The sequence below is a fragment of the Leptosomus discolor genome, chromosome 2 (genome assembly GCF_034619465.1).
Source record: "Leptosomus discolor isolate bLepDis1 chromosome 2, bLepDis1.hap2, whole genome shotgun sequence".
Taxonomy (NCBI): domain Eukaryota; kingdom Metazoa; phylum Chordata; class Aves; order Leptosomiformes; family Leptosomidae; genus Leptosomus; species Leptosomus discolor.
Window position 1 is genome coordinate 35789595 of NC_141392.1, and position 15908 is coordinate 35805502.

Sequence of the window (15908 nt, forward strand, 5' to 3'; positions counted from 1 at the left end):
CGGGGAGAGGGAGGGAGGGGGAGAGACAGAGAGACTAGTTTCTCATTTGGGCAATACAGAATTTACCACAGCTATTACACATCAGTGACGCAGGTCTGATGACTTCTTTTAATTTACCGCTTTTCCATAGATAAGAAGATAAAAAACCAATATGACACAAAAGGTCAAGTAAACCATTAAACGTAAGGTAAGCCACTTTCACTGAAGTGGCAGAGTTATAGCGTATCGGCACTTTACAATCTCGAATTAAATGAGTCTTGAATTGGCCTCGTTAGGTAATGACCTTTCACCTCCCTCTCATGCTTGAGTTATAGAAAATACTACTTGAATGAATGACACTATAATGGTGGGAGCCCTCCTGTTTCTGCCTGCTTTCAGGATTTGCACCGGTTGTTGAGCAGCAGGATGACTACGAGGTTTGTTACGAGGAGGCACAGACTCCTCGCTCACACCCCATTGTTTATACAACAGCCCAATTCGTGTACATCTGCTCACAGTGCAGAACACCATCACCTCCCGCGGAGTAATACCAGCAATAACACCGTCTTCTACAGACCTCTTCAGTAATTACAATAGCAACACTGCAAATATGAAAGACTTTAACAACACAAACATCAAGTTTTGCAACGGGAGAAATCATAAAAGAAGGGAGTATTAAAATCCAGAACGATGCAGGTACATTGTTCTTTCTAGCTGACACGCACAAGCAATAAATTGCTGCTCCAGGCAGTGAAGCACTGATCTTACGGCTCCCATCAATGTTCTTCAACCACGTAACATCTTGCAGTCAACTTTTCTCTCCATTCTCCTGAAGAATTTTCCCACTCCACTCTATGTTATTTCTACAACTCCCAGCTGCACCCGTCCTTATTTGCAGTAACCGCACATTCACACACCTAAAATCTAAAATAACTCGTAAGGGAAGCCCCAATAAGAATGCTTTGGGGCAGTATTCATTAATTTTCTACCCTCCTAAGATGATGCTGAAATAGAGCAAAAAAAGCAGCAATAACTGTAGGTTTATATACTGAGAAAATGTATGCTGCAACACCGGACACCGCAGAGGTGGCAATTGAGCTTTGTTCAGATTAGCAAACTATATAATAGTGGTGTTTTGCTAAAAAACAACAACAACAAAAAAAAAAGACTAGGATTGTTATTTAGTTGTTCCATGCAAACATCAACTGAGATAATAATCATTTTCTCATGTATGTCCAATTGTAACACCGCAGACACTCCATCCCTCCCAAAATTCTGTGCAAAGGTATTTTCACCTAGCTCAATAACAAATCCAATTATTCTTAATAAGTACAGTCGTTTGCTGGAGTGAAACGTATAACACTACATGGGACGCGTATTTGGGTAGAAAGCACCTCATATGGCCACAGCACTTGTTGATACTGCTATACAAGCAACTTGTTTCCTTTCACCCAAATTGAGAAGGACGAGCGGGCTTACTGAGTTATCTTTTTAGTTAGTAGATGCAGGCACATCCGCAATTCCAAATGGCAGAAAGCAAGCAGTCTCTCCAATTAACTCTTCCCAAACGATTTTATCTCAGTCTACAGACTGAGGCCGTTCTGCCTCTCAGCCTTGCAGAGGCTTGGACAACTGCAGAGCACTCAAGAGTTCATGACTCGACCCACATATTCAAGAAATCACAAGGTGTCTGGGGAGAGGGAAGAATGACAACTCTTTTCCCTTATTAGAAAATGCAAGTCATTTATTTCCCAGCAGCCACTGTCACCAGAAATCCTGCTGAAGAAGATGCAAAGGCCTTTATCCTCCATAAATGAGTGAACCCTACAACTGTTTCTCTAATCTGACTTTTCACCTAAGGGCAGACCCCTTTTAGAAGGATCAAATAGTCTCCTCCTTCTCAAGCAGGGGCAGTAATGCCTTGGGACCTCTTCTCTAGGTAAACACAGCAACTTTCCAGGGAAAAGACTGCAGTCCCTCACAGGACAGTGACAGTCTTTAGAGACAACATATGACAAGGGCACTAAGCAGCCTCCAAAGCACCCACAGTTTGCTGGTGTGATGCCAGAGCATTTTACAAAGCAAGTCATTTTATCCACTAGCGGCACTGAGTTTTCCCCCACAACTCTTTAGATCAGATTTTGATCAAAAGGTTTCTTATTCAACAGATTTCCTCTAGAAATTTTCACTAGAAATAGCTGGGCATTTCACAATATAGAAATAGTTTCAAGACGGGACTTACATACACTGTCCGTGCCAGTGGCACAGCAGAGCCATATCAGCCCCTTGGCTGAAAAACAGTGAAATGAAACATCACAATCATCAGAAAATCTGGTAGAAGTATCAGCACGATTCCTAATGAAAACCACCAAGGGAAGAGGGCTGCCTAATGTTATAAGGTGTACACATAGAGTCTGGGTGCATCTTATATGTTGGATATCAAGCGCTTGGTTCTCACATCTACGTAGAGTCTGATTAATATTTTACCAATGCCATACCAGTATATTTATTACAGATGGTGACCTCTTCAGTATTTGTGAAAAGAAATAGTTATAAATCAAATATAATAAAATACTTAGACTCCTCACACTGACATTTTTATTGTAATTTAGGCCACGTACAATTTGCTGTGAGGCAGAAAAGCGAACCAGCACACTTCCAACACAGCAGCAAACGATCGCATTCAATAACTCAAATAGCCTACTGCCACCAAAAGGAAAACAGTGGAATTACAACTATTACCAGTGGAACCAATAGAGTAAATTAAACTTCCGTAAGGAGGAGACAAATTTAGTATTTTATTCAGAATGAAGAAGTCTTTGAAAACCAAAAAAGCTGGGAGTGAGAACCTGGAAAAGCTGATCTCCCCCACTTTCTCAATGTTTTGCAAACTTATGGGATAGGAGGCTGGGAAGTATGGAGGCAGAGGGTAAAAAACAATTGACAGAACACTGAAATGGCACAGTTCTCCAGACCTAGCCTTCCTAGGGCTTTGTTCCACCTTCCAGGATATTCCACACAAGGAAAGAAATGAGATTTTTTTAAAAAGTAAATTTGATAAGGTAACATGATTTCTCTACAAAATAAATTGGGCATTTCAGAAAGAGGTCAGATGATGCATGCACATTCAGCAGGCCGATGCGCAGGAAAGGAAACAGCTCTAAAAAGTAGATCCTAACAACATCTTTTATAAATACAAACCCAGGACTACTCCATACACAAATCAGGGGAAAAGAAACATTTAAATGCTTATTGCTGCAGTAAATGTGATACACCTCTGCAGCCCTTATTCACTGCCACACTTTGCACAGGTGGAATGCAGGACGGTACAGGAAAGTCGTTCACGTTATTTGTGCTCAGCTCTAATACAAGCAAGTGGTTGATTTACGGTACAGATCTATGATTACTGCTTCGAGGACATGAAGTACTACAGCAATTAAGTCACAAGGGCAACAAATCTCTGCTTCTAACCATCAAGATGGGTGTCAGAGAAAAATAAATCCTCACGAAAGAAGAATGAGGCATTATTCATCACATCCAGTTTAGGTGCTTACATTCCCTACAAAGTCAACAGAAGACGGTGTAAGACAGCTAATCTTCCCCATACTGACCATACAAAGGACATGGCTTCTAAATGAGGTATTTGAAAATAAACAGTACAGCCACCTCCCAAGGGAGTGTATTTGGTGCGATTCGGTATTATTATCAATGGAGACATAAAAGTTACCCGTTGTCTTCTGAACTTCAGATGCAGATCACTGCACACAAGGGAAATGGTTGCATAAACCAGTACTATGACTTTCGTTGCTATTCTGCTGTTTGCTCTTCTTCCTCCACCACCCAGAGGAGGAAGGAAAAAAATAAAACCACAAAAAGCTGACACAAACATTGCTGTTAACATTTTAATCACGTACATTTTTCACAATGAATTAAGTATCAAGACCGGAATAAATTTTCTCAGAAATTCATGTGACAATTGACAAGGAAGGGACAACGCAGATCTTTAAGTGGAGCTTGCTCCTTCAGGTGCTGGGGAGGCACCAGCATCCAAGACGTATGTCCACAGACTAAGATGTTGTAAGCACAGAGGAACACTTTCAAAGTTTGCCGTTACTAGCAAACACACAAAACCCCCCACATTTAAATTCACAGAGATACTAAAAGAGTTCCAGGCAACTCTCTGAAGCGTGCAAGGATGTGTTTTGCAGTTCTCAGCTGCTTGAAGATTTAGTCAAGCAACTTGGAGGGCCAAGACAACCTCCCTCTGCCACATCGTTGGCACAAAAGGAAACAGCTCACGCCACGTATCCATGCGACAGCTTCAGACGAGGCAGTTGATGCAAGAGGCAGAGATTTGCAGGCTAGCTGTGAGAACCAAAAAGAAGGTGTAACAATAGCTAAGACAATGTTTTTTCTCCACTAGGCGGGTGGAGGAAGAGGAAAATAAGTTTAAGCCTCCCTACTTCCAAAGCACAATGCTAATATCAAACTTTTCTCCCCATGTTGGGAGGTGTAAAAGAGAGAAGGCCTTCAAAATGACCAGCAAGCCAAGGGATTTTTTAGGACCCTCTAGAACAGACATCCTGAAGATATGCACAGGACTTAAGTGTTACTTCCTTTAAGTCACCCGCTAGAAATAAGCACCCCAAAATCCATGCATATTGGACATGAAGCTGTGTCTGTACGAAGTAGTTTGTGTACTGCTTAGCTCAAAACTTCAACTTTAAAGCGTGTTGAACTGTGTAAACTTCGGTTGTTCCCCAGGAACTTTGTCCATAAGGAGATCAGAAGAGTAGTGGCCATGAAGACCACGAGACAGGTCCGGTAACAGCGAGATGCTAATTTACATTGGAAGGCACGATGTTGGAGACCACAGTTGTCACCAGTTTTGGTTCTTAAAGCAGCACACAGGGAATGTGCTAACCTCTCCCCAACATACTGCCATCCTCCTAAGCTATATGTCTGTGTTACAGCAATGGCTAAACATCCAGTAATTTTAGTATTCTGTGTTTTCTAGGGCCTGAATTAATATTATGTCCAGAATGCGACCTCAACGGTGCTCGAATAAGAGTTCCATTTGAGAGGGAAAGAAAAAAAAACAACCAAAAAACCCACAGGCAAAACCAGAGAGTCTTAAGTCCTTCAAGAATCAATCCTTCTGATTCAGCTTTCATTCCAGGTTATTCAGGGCATCATATGAAACATCATTAAAGAAAACAATGGACCCTTCATAAAAACAGAACATGAGCACCAGCATCTTCGTCAAACTCCACATCTGTCAACTACATTTGCCTACCCAAGCTTCTCTAGCTGTTTCCTCTGGCACTTTCTTATCTTCTGGCCTCCAACACATAGTGGCTGAGCAGCTGTCATCTATGAGTAATGGCTAAAGACCTTCTGCAAACAGAAAAAAAAAGCCTATACAGAGTCTGGAGGTTATTCATACGAAGTTATCATTTATCTAAAGTTACCATACTGCAGTACTATGCTGAAATCACTAGAAAAATACTACTTGTGTACAAGATGCAGACTCTGACCCTCACTGGGCTTCGGTTCATGAGCTCTGGGAATGCAGGTTACCATCACCTCATGAGACAGAGCAGAGAACAGGCTGTGTGTCCAATTCTGAGAAACTCTAGCTCACCGCTGAGTGTATCAACAGCCACTGATTGCAGTTTGCTTCAATTTGCCAGCAGAATAGCTTGCTGCTGAAGAAGGAGCACATCTTGCTTCTCGCTCCCCTTCGCTCCTGGCTATGTAGTCCCATTTGGCTCCTTTAATCATCTCTGATGCTCACGAGCTCCTTGTCATGAGACAATTTAAACTCAGGAACTTTCCAGTAATTCTCATTTTCTTCCTCCCTTCGAGTTATTCAATAATCCAACAGAAAACCGTTAGCTCAGAGAGCAGTCCAGAAAGCACAGTAGTTGTCAAAAGGTAAGAAGCAGCAGCAACAGATGGGGTGCAAGGGGCAAGACCCCCTATTTTGGCAATAACATACTGCCCAAACAGCATCCCACATCTTGTGGAACAGGTGGCAGGTAGCAGAATACGTCGGGGGGTGGGGGGAAGAAAAAGTACATGCACACTTTTGACCTTGTAACAAATAAGAACACGGATAAAAGCAAGCAAAGCCAATTCCTTTTAAAAATTCTCACTTTTTTTAATCACACAGACTAACACAAGGTAATCCCAAGGATTCCTTACGGAACGGTAATTTAAAAGACATGGCTTTGAAGAATAGATTGATGATCTTCAGCGATACAAACAGCGTGCAGCAGAAATAACGTGGAGTGACAGGGAAAACACCACAAGCAAAGACAGAATCATAGAAACATTCAGGTTGGAAAAGACCTTTGAGATCATCAAGTCCAACCATCAACCCTACTCTACCAAGTACATCCCTAAACCATATCACCAAGCACCACATCTAAACAACCTTTAAACACATTAAGGGATGATGACTCAACCACCTCCCTGGGCAGCCTATCCCAATGTCTGTCAACCCATTCTTCCTAATGGGAAGACATTCCTAATAGCCTAGACCTATCCTGATGCAGCTTTACTTGTATGTAAAAAAGACACCTTAAAAAGGGGCAAAAGACAACATAAAAAGCTCACTGCTAAATACACAGGGTTTGGCATGAAAGATTACGCAGCTAAAACTAAGCTATTGCATTTAGTTAAATTTTCTCCTCACATGAGCATACCAAAAAAAGCTACCGACCAAGTCTATAGGTGCTGACGAAGAGCCGGGGGTTTAACCGCCAGGCGGCAGCGGCCATCCAAGTATTTCGCACCTGGAGGCTCCCGGGAACTACGCTACGATTTTGAGAGGGAGATAAAAAATCCACCCCGGAGAAAAATATCTTCTTCCCTCTTACATATAAAGCAAAGTCTGTTTGCCGTTTGAAAGAGCTTGCTTCGTAATTGGTGATGCTTTCCCCAAAATACGCTTTTCTTGTAGGAAATCTGTACTTAGAAAAGCAGCTCTTCTCAGAAGGCTCTCAGGCAGCGATGCTTCTTCCAACGAGCATAAACCCCTTGGGTTCTTTCGCCCTTCACGGCGCACCGGCGGCCTGACGGGCTCCCGCTTCTGAGAAGAGGCGAAAGGCGACCGCCCGGCCTGGGGGGTGAAGCCAAATGCCACGCCGGCTGCTTCTGCCCTCCGGACAGGGCAGGGCTGTGCTCAGTGTCTTGTCCTGCCGCCAGGCCTCTGCCAGCACCGCCCAGCACAGCTCAGCCCCACACCGAGGGCGGCCGGTGTCAGCCCCGCCGGGGAGGAGGACGCTCATCCCTGTGTGGTGGCTGCAACGCCAGGCACCCAGAGGCAGGGAAGCCGGTGAAACGGCTTCCCCAACGGTAGCCGCCGCCCCACCTCCTCCCCTCCCCCCTCAACCCCAGGGCCGGAGCCCCTTCGCGCTCCAGACCCCGTCGCGGCCAGTACCTGGAGGAGGCCGCCCATCTTGGCGCGCAGAGCGCGGAACTCCTCCGGCGTCGCCTCAGGGTAGAGCTGCCCGCGCAGCAGCTCCTCCGTGATGTCCGCGTTGCCGTGGTACACGGCCTGCGCGATACCGCTGAGAAGCGCAGCCAGCGGCTTACAGCCCTCAGACACCGGCGGCGGCGACCCCGCCTGCTCTGGCGCCGCCATAGTGGGGGAGGGCGGGGCCGACGCTGGCCCCACCCCGCCGTACGGCGGCCGCGCAGGGACAGCCCCCACCGCGCGTTCTCTCGGACTGAGCTCGACCACGCAGCGGACCTACCGCGACACCGCGCGTCACGGGAAACCACCCCCCCTCCAGCCAAAACCCAATCCATTCTCCAGAGCCGAACGGGAGTGACCCGACCGGGTACTGTTTGTTCAACAAAAAATACTTCGTTTGCCCAAATACTTAGGTATTTTAAGGAAACTTCCATAGGCTTTACTCCCTATCCCTTGGCTGCAAGACACAGGGACTATTAAGAAAAACGTACTAATAAGAAACAAGTATTTTCTCTGTACACCATTCTATACAAGCTTACATATAAAAAACCATCAAAATTCTTTGTATGTACAAGCATATGCAGTCACAAAAGACTGTACTAAGAGATGTCTACAGCAAATTTTCTATTAGTAATACAGTGGTATCATTTGCCACCCACTTCCAATTATTTAAGCCCTGCGTAGTTGCACTCTTTCCTACAACATTCAAAAAATATCACATTGCTCCGAAATAGAAAACTTAACATTATGATCAACGTGCTTTGTCCTGCCTAGTTCTTTATTCTGCATTGTTTCATGAGCAGCGAACAGGCAAAGAACATGTGCAAGCTGTTCTTGCCTGAGGGGGATCATAGCGAACACCTCTCGAAGCTAGAGGTACAGGAAGAATTAAGTGTGTGCATGTGAAAGTTTCTTCCATTCTCTCCATTCATTTGGACAGTATTAAAACCCTCCTTTTTCTCCTGTGTATTTCAACGGCATCTTTAGAAGCTTTAAAGAATCTGGAGATGAAGATCTGGTTTCTTTCAATCACTAGAAAGGAATATGAGAAACCTAACTCCATCTGGGTGCAGACTCTTCACTGCACAGCTGACCCTTCTGAGGCTCCAAACTCTTCTCTGATGAGCGCAGTTCGCAGCTGCTTGTACGTAAGAAGGAAAGGGAGCAGGGTAATAACTCTTCATGGCTTATCCGTATTCACCACAGACTATGAACTAAATTTTCTTTCACCCTGGTTTAAATTTCTGAAGATGCTGTTCCTCGATGACAGGCTTTCTTCTGCTGCGAGCTGACGTATGTCGTTAAGTCCTAATGAGCAATGCTGGTTTACTAACTTCAGTTGAGGTACAAAGACAAATCTGTTGTTCTAATTGCTTTTTCTTCTCAGATCTCAGCCTACTCAGCACCTTGCATGAAGATGGCAAAAAAAGGTTGTGAAAAGTGCATATTTGGACTTCAAAACCAGTATAAAATTATCCAGAATGTACATGGCAGCAACTGGTAACCTGTGCCTTTAAGAATATTATTTATTTGTTTTTGTAAACAACCTTATTTTTAAACAAATTAAAAATACATTGAAAAGTCTCTCTCTCTACATATATATACACAGTACACATTCAAACTTCACTTCATCGCGATGCCATGGTTCAAGCAGAAAAACCAGAGCTCTTGATCCAAAACTCAGTTGCAACACAACCATCTTGGGCAGCACAGAACACTAGGCTGCCGAGACCCGCTCCTTTCAAGAACGCTTCATTTGTTATTTATCACCTGAACCGTTTTCCGGCCGTAGTGGTAATAGCTGTACGCTGATGTTACCGTTGTGAGAGCTGTGATGCACCTTTGGGGAAAATAGTTCCTCTAAGTCATTTGAGTCTAAGTACAATAACAAAAAAGTGTTATTTTTAAGCATCTTCCCTATTTTTCACTACACAGTCAAGGACTACAGAAATGCAGCAGACAGTTCATATGCTGAAATTCAGGGCTAAATGGAGGATTAGATAAACAAAGGAACTGCCATCCAGAGCTAAGTAGCATGCTTCAGTGTAACTGCATACTAGGCCAAATTTTTATGACATTAGCACTTGTTTTAGAGAAGGGAAGACAAAAGATCTGTTTCAGTACTTGTACCCTTATATCATTTTTACCAGCTTGAGAATTGACTGATGTGAGAAAGTATCCCTTGGTGGTATTCAAATCATACAAGACTTGAACCTAACATTTTACCAAGTCCCAAAGTGAAAGCACAACTTCAGCCTCTTTTGTGTCCTTTCCAGACACTGGGTAATAATCATGTGTATTTCTAAATTAGCAGTGCTCCTCTGTGCCAAAGGCTGACACCATTCGGGTGCAAGCCACCGCCACAGTCCTGCCCCTCCGTCACCGTGCCTTCCCTGGACACACTACCAGACTCACCCAGGTCATTCCTGAGCGCATTCAGAGAGGAGCCTGCTCAGCTACACCCAGCCTTTCTCCATTGCTCACACTGCATCTCTTCATTACTCACAACATGGTAACTCTCTCAGACAGTCCCAGACAAAAAGCAAGGCAAGCATCTTTTGCAGAGGCAATTCTAGGTTTGGCTTTTTGGATGAAAAAACCACACTGACTACTACGATCAATGTCGCCAGTTCCTTAAAAGCTTTGGGATTTGTTTTTATCTGGGTTTTGCTTTTTGTTGTTGTTGGGGTTTTTTGTTTGGGTTTTTTTTCTAAAAGATGAGCAATACTTTTTTCTGCTGCTTTACAGTAAGTTACTAAGTAATTCTGCTATCTGCTGTTCAACCCCCTTGTTCTGACCTCTTACCTAACTGCTCAGGGGAAATAATTGCACTTATAACACCTGCCATCAGCTACAATTCAGCCTCAGACACAGTTCAGCTCTCCAATGACAGCAGGGAAATGAACAGCCACCATTTAAGGAGGTGTGTTCCTGTATCCCTGTTTTCATTCGATCCCTCCCCTTCCTTCCTACAGTCTAGCAGGAATCACTGATTTCTTCAGGTGCTTTTCAAAGAGGCTACAGAAACCTATATTTCAAGACAGCAGCTACAGTATAAAGCAAAAGTAAGAAAACACTTTCCGTCTATTTTTATGGATATCAAGATTGCTTTTTCAAGGACATTTATGGCACAAATAAAGAAAGGATCCATACAGCCTTTCTTCCCACTCCCTTCTTTTCTATTAACCTGAATTTACACTTTGCCTGTGTACACCATGTCTATTCTGAAGATATGTTTCTCAGCTACTATTCCTGGATCTTAACTAGTTTCATTTGACTACTTTTTGCTTGCATAGGAAATTAAGTACCACTAAATATATCTAGCTCCTGCGTCAGTTAAGAATAAAAACGTAAAAATTCAGGCATATGGGTCTATTGCACCATCCAGGCACAGTGGTTTTGTTCCACACTATTAGATTAATCTCAATTACCCATTTCTTTAGGAGTGCTATAAATCATCTGAAAAAAAAAAAAGTGAAGAGAGAAGTTACCATAATGTCTGCAGATATATGCTGTCCACATAATTGAAAACAGGAGCTGCTAAAGAAGCTGCCACCAAAATGAGCTGAACCGCTGTATTCATCTGATAAAAGCAAAATCGGAAATGGGACCAAAATGAAGACGTGTACTATTCAAGGAAGACCAATATACACTTTTATTCTTGTCTTAAGTGTTAGTCTATATATCGAAAATTTATTTAGAAACATTTTTTAATGAAGCACCTTACACACTCAAAACTAGCATGTGCTCTGACAGAGTATGGTTGAAAACCTTCCAGGACACAAGTTGCCTCTAAATTTGCTGGCACCATTTCGAAACTGTGCTCAGCTGTAGTAGTAAACGGCCCCCTCCCTCCAAACTACACACCAGCCCAAGTACCGCGGGGTTATCTTTTGCAGCTAGTTACTGCTCTTACCTTGCTAATGAACGTTGGTTTTAATTGGGCAGTAGCATAACAGGGGTTGAAATACCTACTGAGTGTTCTCTGTTGGAGGAGAAAAGAGAAGGAAGAAGAGGCAATTCTAGTATATTCAATCTGAGGTACCTCTTCACATGATACAGAAGAAAAGTAAACTGTAGCACTACAGAATTATACTGCTACCGCTTCCTTATGATTTATCAGACATCACCCACAGGGAAAAAAAAAAGTTACCAGTGTCTCCGACTCATCTTTATGAAACCTATTTTATGAAATACTGTTCTGCTTACTTATTGCTATCTGGCAAAAGAACAAGCACCGCATTACATCTCAGGCTATCCACCCAAGTGTCGAGAAACCGTCAAGTCTCAAGATGAAAAATCTCTTGGTTACAACTTTGTTAAAGGCTTATTCCTTTTTTTTTTTCATACTTGGAAAAAATACAGAAAATTTAATCAAAATAAAATTATTACTTGTTCATATAATTTTCTTTAATTCTATGCACTTACCGGTGGAGAAAGAGTTTTGTATCGCACATAAAAAACAGCAGCAATGAGCGCTACATCCCTCAGAATGATCATGGAAGTAAGCGAAACTGAAAAACCAAGCCAACAGGATCTAGTGAAAAATCACATCCGTAATTAAAACCAAAAGCAAACCAAAAGAGCACAAAGTGTGAAGTGAGAAGAAACAACCACTCCCAAATTCTTTCCAAAAAGCTTTATGCGTGACTGAAGACTTTTAACGCGACTTCTGAAAGGGTTTAATCTGAAGTCTTAAAACAAGTCTATGAGAAAGTGTTTGATGCAGCTACTGTTATTGCTTTAAAGAAAATACATTCTAAAACAGCAGTATACGCTGGTTGGTTTTGTATACGGCACCATATGCTTTCTGGAAGGTCTGTTGGTGGGGGACGTTTTTTAAGTAGTTAACAGGAGCGAGTAGCAAAGTGCCACTGACAAAGCAAGAGTTCCAAGCCATACACAGCTTTCATTCCAGAAACACAAGAAACACTACTACACCTAAAATTAGCTCCTTTACTTCATATAGTACATGCAATTGACATTTTCTCACCTGGGACAAGATTTGCACAAGTTAGGCTTACATAGAGCACACTGATGAGAATTTTGTCAGCCAGAGGATCAAGAGCACTTCCCAAAGCCGATTTCTGATTAGCCCAGTTGCGTGCAATAAATCCATCCAGCTAGGAAAAACCATGTGTCTCTGTTAGAAAAACTAAGAATAAAAATAGCTTATATATGCTACTGTTACAGAGATATTTCATGAACAATATCACATCACACAGCTAGTTTAAACTAAGATGAGATATGACACCTTTTAGCTGATATTTGCATTGTGCTTTTGTCACATTGCATTCCAGATTCTGGATGCCCCTGAACATATTCAGTTCTCATTATTTAAAAAAAAAAAAAAAAAAAAGGAAAAAAGGTAACCAATGTTTGAAAATTCACAAAATCACTGTCACGACAGGCGCACCTGCACATGGCAGCGGAGCACTAGATGCACAAGCACTGACTGGGCAGCGCCCACCTGGGGCTGGTCGGGGAACCCCGACAGCCCCCTTGCTCCACCAGCACCAAGTCCCCTTTGGGCACCTGCGAGCTACCTTCGCAGTGTCTCAAAGGTTCTAGAAAACAGCCAATACAAAACCTAACCTGTTTTATTCACTTCCATTTTAAATTGGAGTCTAAGTTGCAATGCACGTCGCTGGGATCACTGTAACCCATGCTATCCCCAAAGCGCTTCCAAACTGATGTAAACCTACCAAATCCGTTACGCCTGCCAGAACAAAGACACCGAGTGCGACGTTGAAATTTTCTTCAACGATCAAATAGCCTAAAACCGGCGCCAAACCCATTCTTGCCATCGACAGTATATTTGGGATCGTCCAGGGGTTTTCATACTGTAAAGCAAAAAAGCAAAAACGTCAGGGCACGAAAGCACCCCCAAGGTGGCAGGTAACGGGATTCATCAGGACAAACTCGCACTTGAAGCCGAACCAGCCCCAAAACCTTAGAAGCCCCCAGGGGCGACCCGCACAAGGCACCCAGCGCCGGCCGCTAAACGTTAACTTCGCCTTCAAGAGGAACGCACGCCGCCACCGAAAGACCCATAAAGGACCTTGTTCAGCGCCAAGTTTGGCCGCCATACCCGTTTCCCTCACGGGGTACCGAGCGCGCCCCCCCTCCCCCGCGGGCCGCACTGCCTTCACCGGGCAGCTCCGCGCCCCGACGAGAGCACCACCACCCGCCGCGGGTCACGTACCAGCTCGGCGTAGCTCCCCGCCACACGCCGCTGCCGGGGGGGGTCCGGCGGCTCGGCCGCGCCGCTCCCCGTCCGCCGCGGCCCGGCCCCGCCGCTAAGGAGGCGCCAAGCGGCGGGCTCGCGCAGCAGCCCCCGGTGCTGCCGCAGGGCGGACGCCACGCGCGGCCCCGCCGCACCCCCCGCCAGACAGAAGACGCAGCTGTTGCCATGGCGGCGCCCGCCGCCGCGCCCCCCCCCCTCCACCGCCGCCCCGGGTCGGCTGGCCAGGGACCTTGCGTCGCCGCCCGGCCGCCTCCGCCCCACGCCGCGGAGGAGCCCCCAGAACCCCCTGCCCAGCCAAGCGGTGGCCAGCATGGTGGGGCGTGGCGCCGCGCCTGCCCGCGGCCCCTACGCGCGCTGCGGCCCTGCCCGCGGGAGCGAGCGGCCTCCCGCCGCCGGCGCCATCCGCCACCCCAACAGACTGGCCGGGGCCGGGGGACAGGGTACGAGCCCCGGGCTCTGTGTGTGCGGCGACGGGGGACGTGCGACTTTTTTTGCGGCGCTTTACGGCAGGCCCCTCGCCGCCGGGCCGCGCGCTTTACGGCAGGCTACCACCCGTTGAAGGAGAAATAAAAGGGAAAAACAGTTTTCCCGCCGTTTTTCGGCCTACCTGCCGGCCGAGGCTCTTTCCCGGGGGTCCCCGGGCGCGGAGGGTGGCGTCCATGGCGGCATGGCTCAGCCCGCTCCTGCTCACGGCGGGGCGGCTTTTTGGGGCCGCGCTTTCTCTTACAGGCCCTTAACAAGGGAAGGCGAAGTTTGCTTTAGCCTAAGTGACTTCTCAGAGGAGCCGAGTAGGCTCTTGTTCTTCGTCCTTGGCTCCATGCCCTCACTCCCCCACCTTTACTTCAGCTCAAGGAGGAGGAGGAGGAAGAGTTTACTTTTCCAGGTGCGATCGTTTATTTGCTTCTCCTACCCTCCTCCCCTAACACTAAGAGACTTTAGAAGAGCTGTTAACCACAGTTACTGTAACAAGCAAACATGGGTAGAGCTATAAAACTTTACTTCGTTTGCTCTTAAGTATCTCACTTGTCAAACCAGTTTTCAGTTGCAAGTATGCTGAAGTAGGTGCACACTGAGGCAGCATGTGGTCTTTCAACTCCGTAAAGCTCCTGTTTTCATACAAAACTGCTGCAGAATCATGCTGTAGCTGAGATACTTATGTCACTTAATAAAAAGAGCAGAAATAATGAAGCTTACTTTGTCTTACAACTTAGGTATCAAATCTTACCTTGGAAATAAAAAAGGGAAAGCAGAAGTATCGGCAATGCATTCTTCAATGTTTTAAAAGCTCCAAAAAACCCACGTTGTTGGTTTGCTTTTTAATACTTACCCCTGAAAGCTTCTCAGCTGCCTTTTTATTTAACTAGACCATGATTCTGACTTCATAAAAGTCAGGAAACATTCAGCACTTTACTCTTGCAGGACACACCTCCTTTTGTGGCTGGAACAGAGTTACACAGAAACACACACTGCATGTCTGTGCCACGTATCTTGTAGCGGCCATTGACACCCACACCAGTGTTCACTGGTGCTGTGTAAGGCTCTTGAACAAATCACAGAGTTCTCATATGTAAAGTTTAATGAAAGACGTAAATAAATTCCAATTCCTGCTTTACAAATTAAATATTGTAATAAGGATATTTGCTTAAATCAGACTGGTATTTCAAATAAAATCTCCATGACAGAGGCTGATAAATACAGAGCTGCAAAGCAGGAAATTAAGGCAGTTTCCATAAGGCATCACTTCTCACACCTACCGAACTGTTGTCTCCACCTGAGGGTTCCCAACTTTTTGGAAACATTCCTATACTTTAAATTCCTCAAATGAACTACAGTGCTAAAACCCACAACTGCTCATCTTTAAAACCAGAAATCTTCCATGCAAATTTGTGGGTCCAACGTCACGAAGTTTAGAAGTAAAAAAGTCTGTTATGGCACTGCGATAGGTCGATATAAAATCCGCTTCCCACTCCTCAAGGATGAGGAGGTACACGCTAGCCTTATGGAGGGGTAATGCTAGCAAGTTTGGGCTAGCAGACCTACAGGATGAATCAAGCAGCAATACCACGGGTCAGTTTATCCTATGGCAGCTTGAAGTGAGCCCACAGGCACTGCTGGTTCCTGAAAAGGAGTCTCACACCTCTGTAAGCACCGACTGCTGTGTCAGGCCACAGTTTGGCATGCTTCATTGCTGCAGGTCCC

The 15908-nt window shown here is 45.0% G+C and overlaps 2 protein-coding genes across 2 annotated transcripts in view; both read right to left on the reverse strand.

The window, feature by feature from the left end:
- Window positions 1-7630, reverse strand: part of COMMD1 (copper metabolism domain containing 1) — a 78445-nt gene extending 70815 nt beyond the window's left edge. The window contains exon 1 of the mRNA XM_009961872.2: window positions 7427-7630. Coding sequence (XP_009960174.2) covers window positions 7427-7630 — 204 coding nt within the window. The remainder of the gene's footprint in view (window positions 1-7426) is intronic.
- A 1547-nt stretch (window positions 7631-9177) lies between these two features.
- CRLS1 (cardiolipin synthase 1) lies at window positions 9178-14021 on the reverse strand. Its single transcript, XM_086460883.1, has 7 exons — window positions 13668-14021; window positions 13168-13305; window positions 12456-12585; window positions 11891-11976; window positions 11379-11447; window positions 10954-11045; window positions 9178-9302 (listed from the first exon to the last, which is right to left on the reverse strand). The coding sequence occupies exons 1-7, from the start codon at window positions 14019-14021 to the stop codon at window positions 9215-9217; spliced, it is 957 nt and encodes a 318-aa protein (XP_086317009.1). The 3' UTR covers window positions 9178-9214.
- Window positions 14022-15908: the final 1887 nt, after the last annotated feature.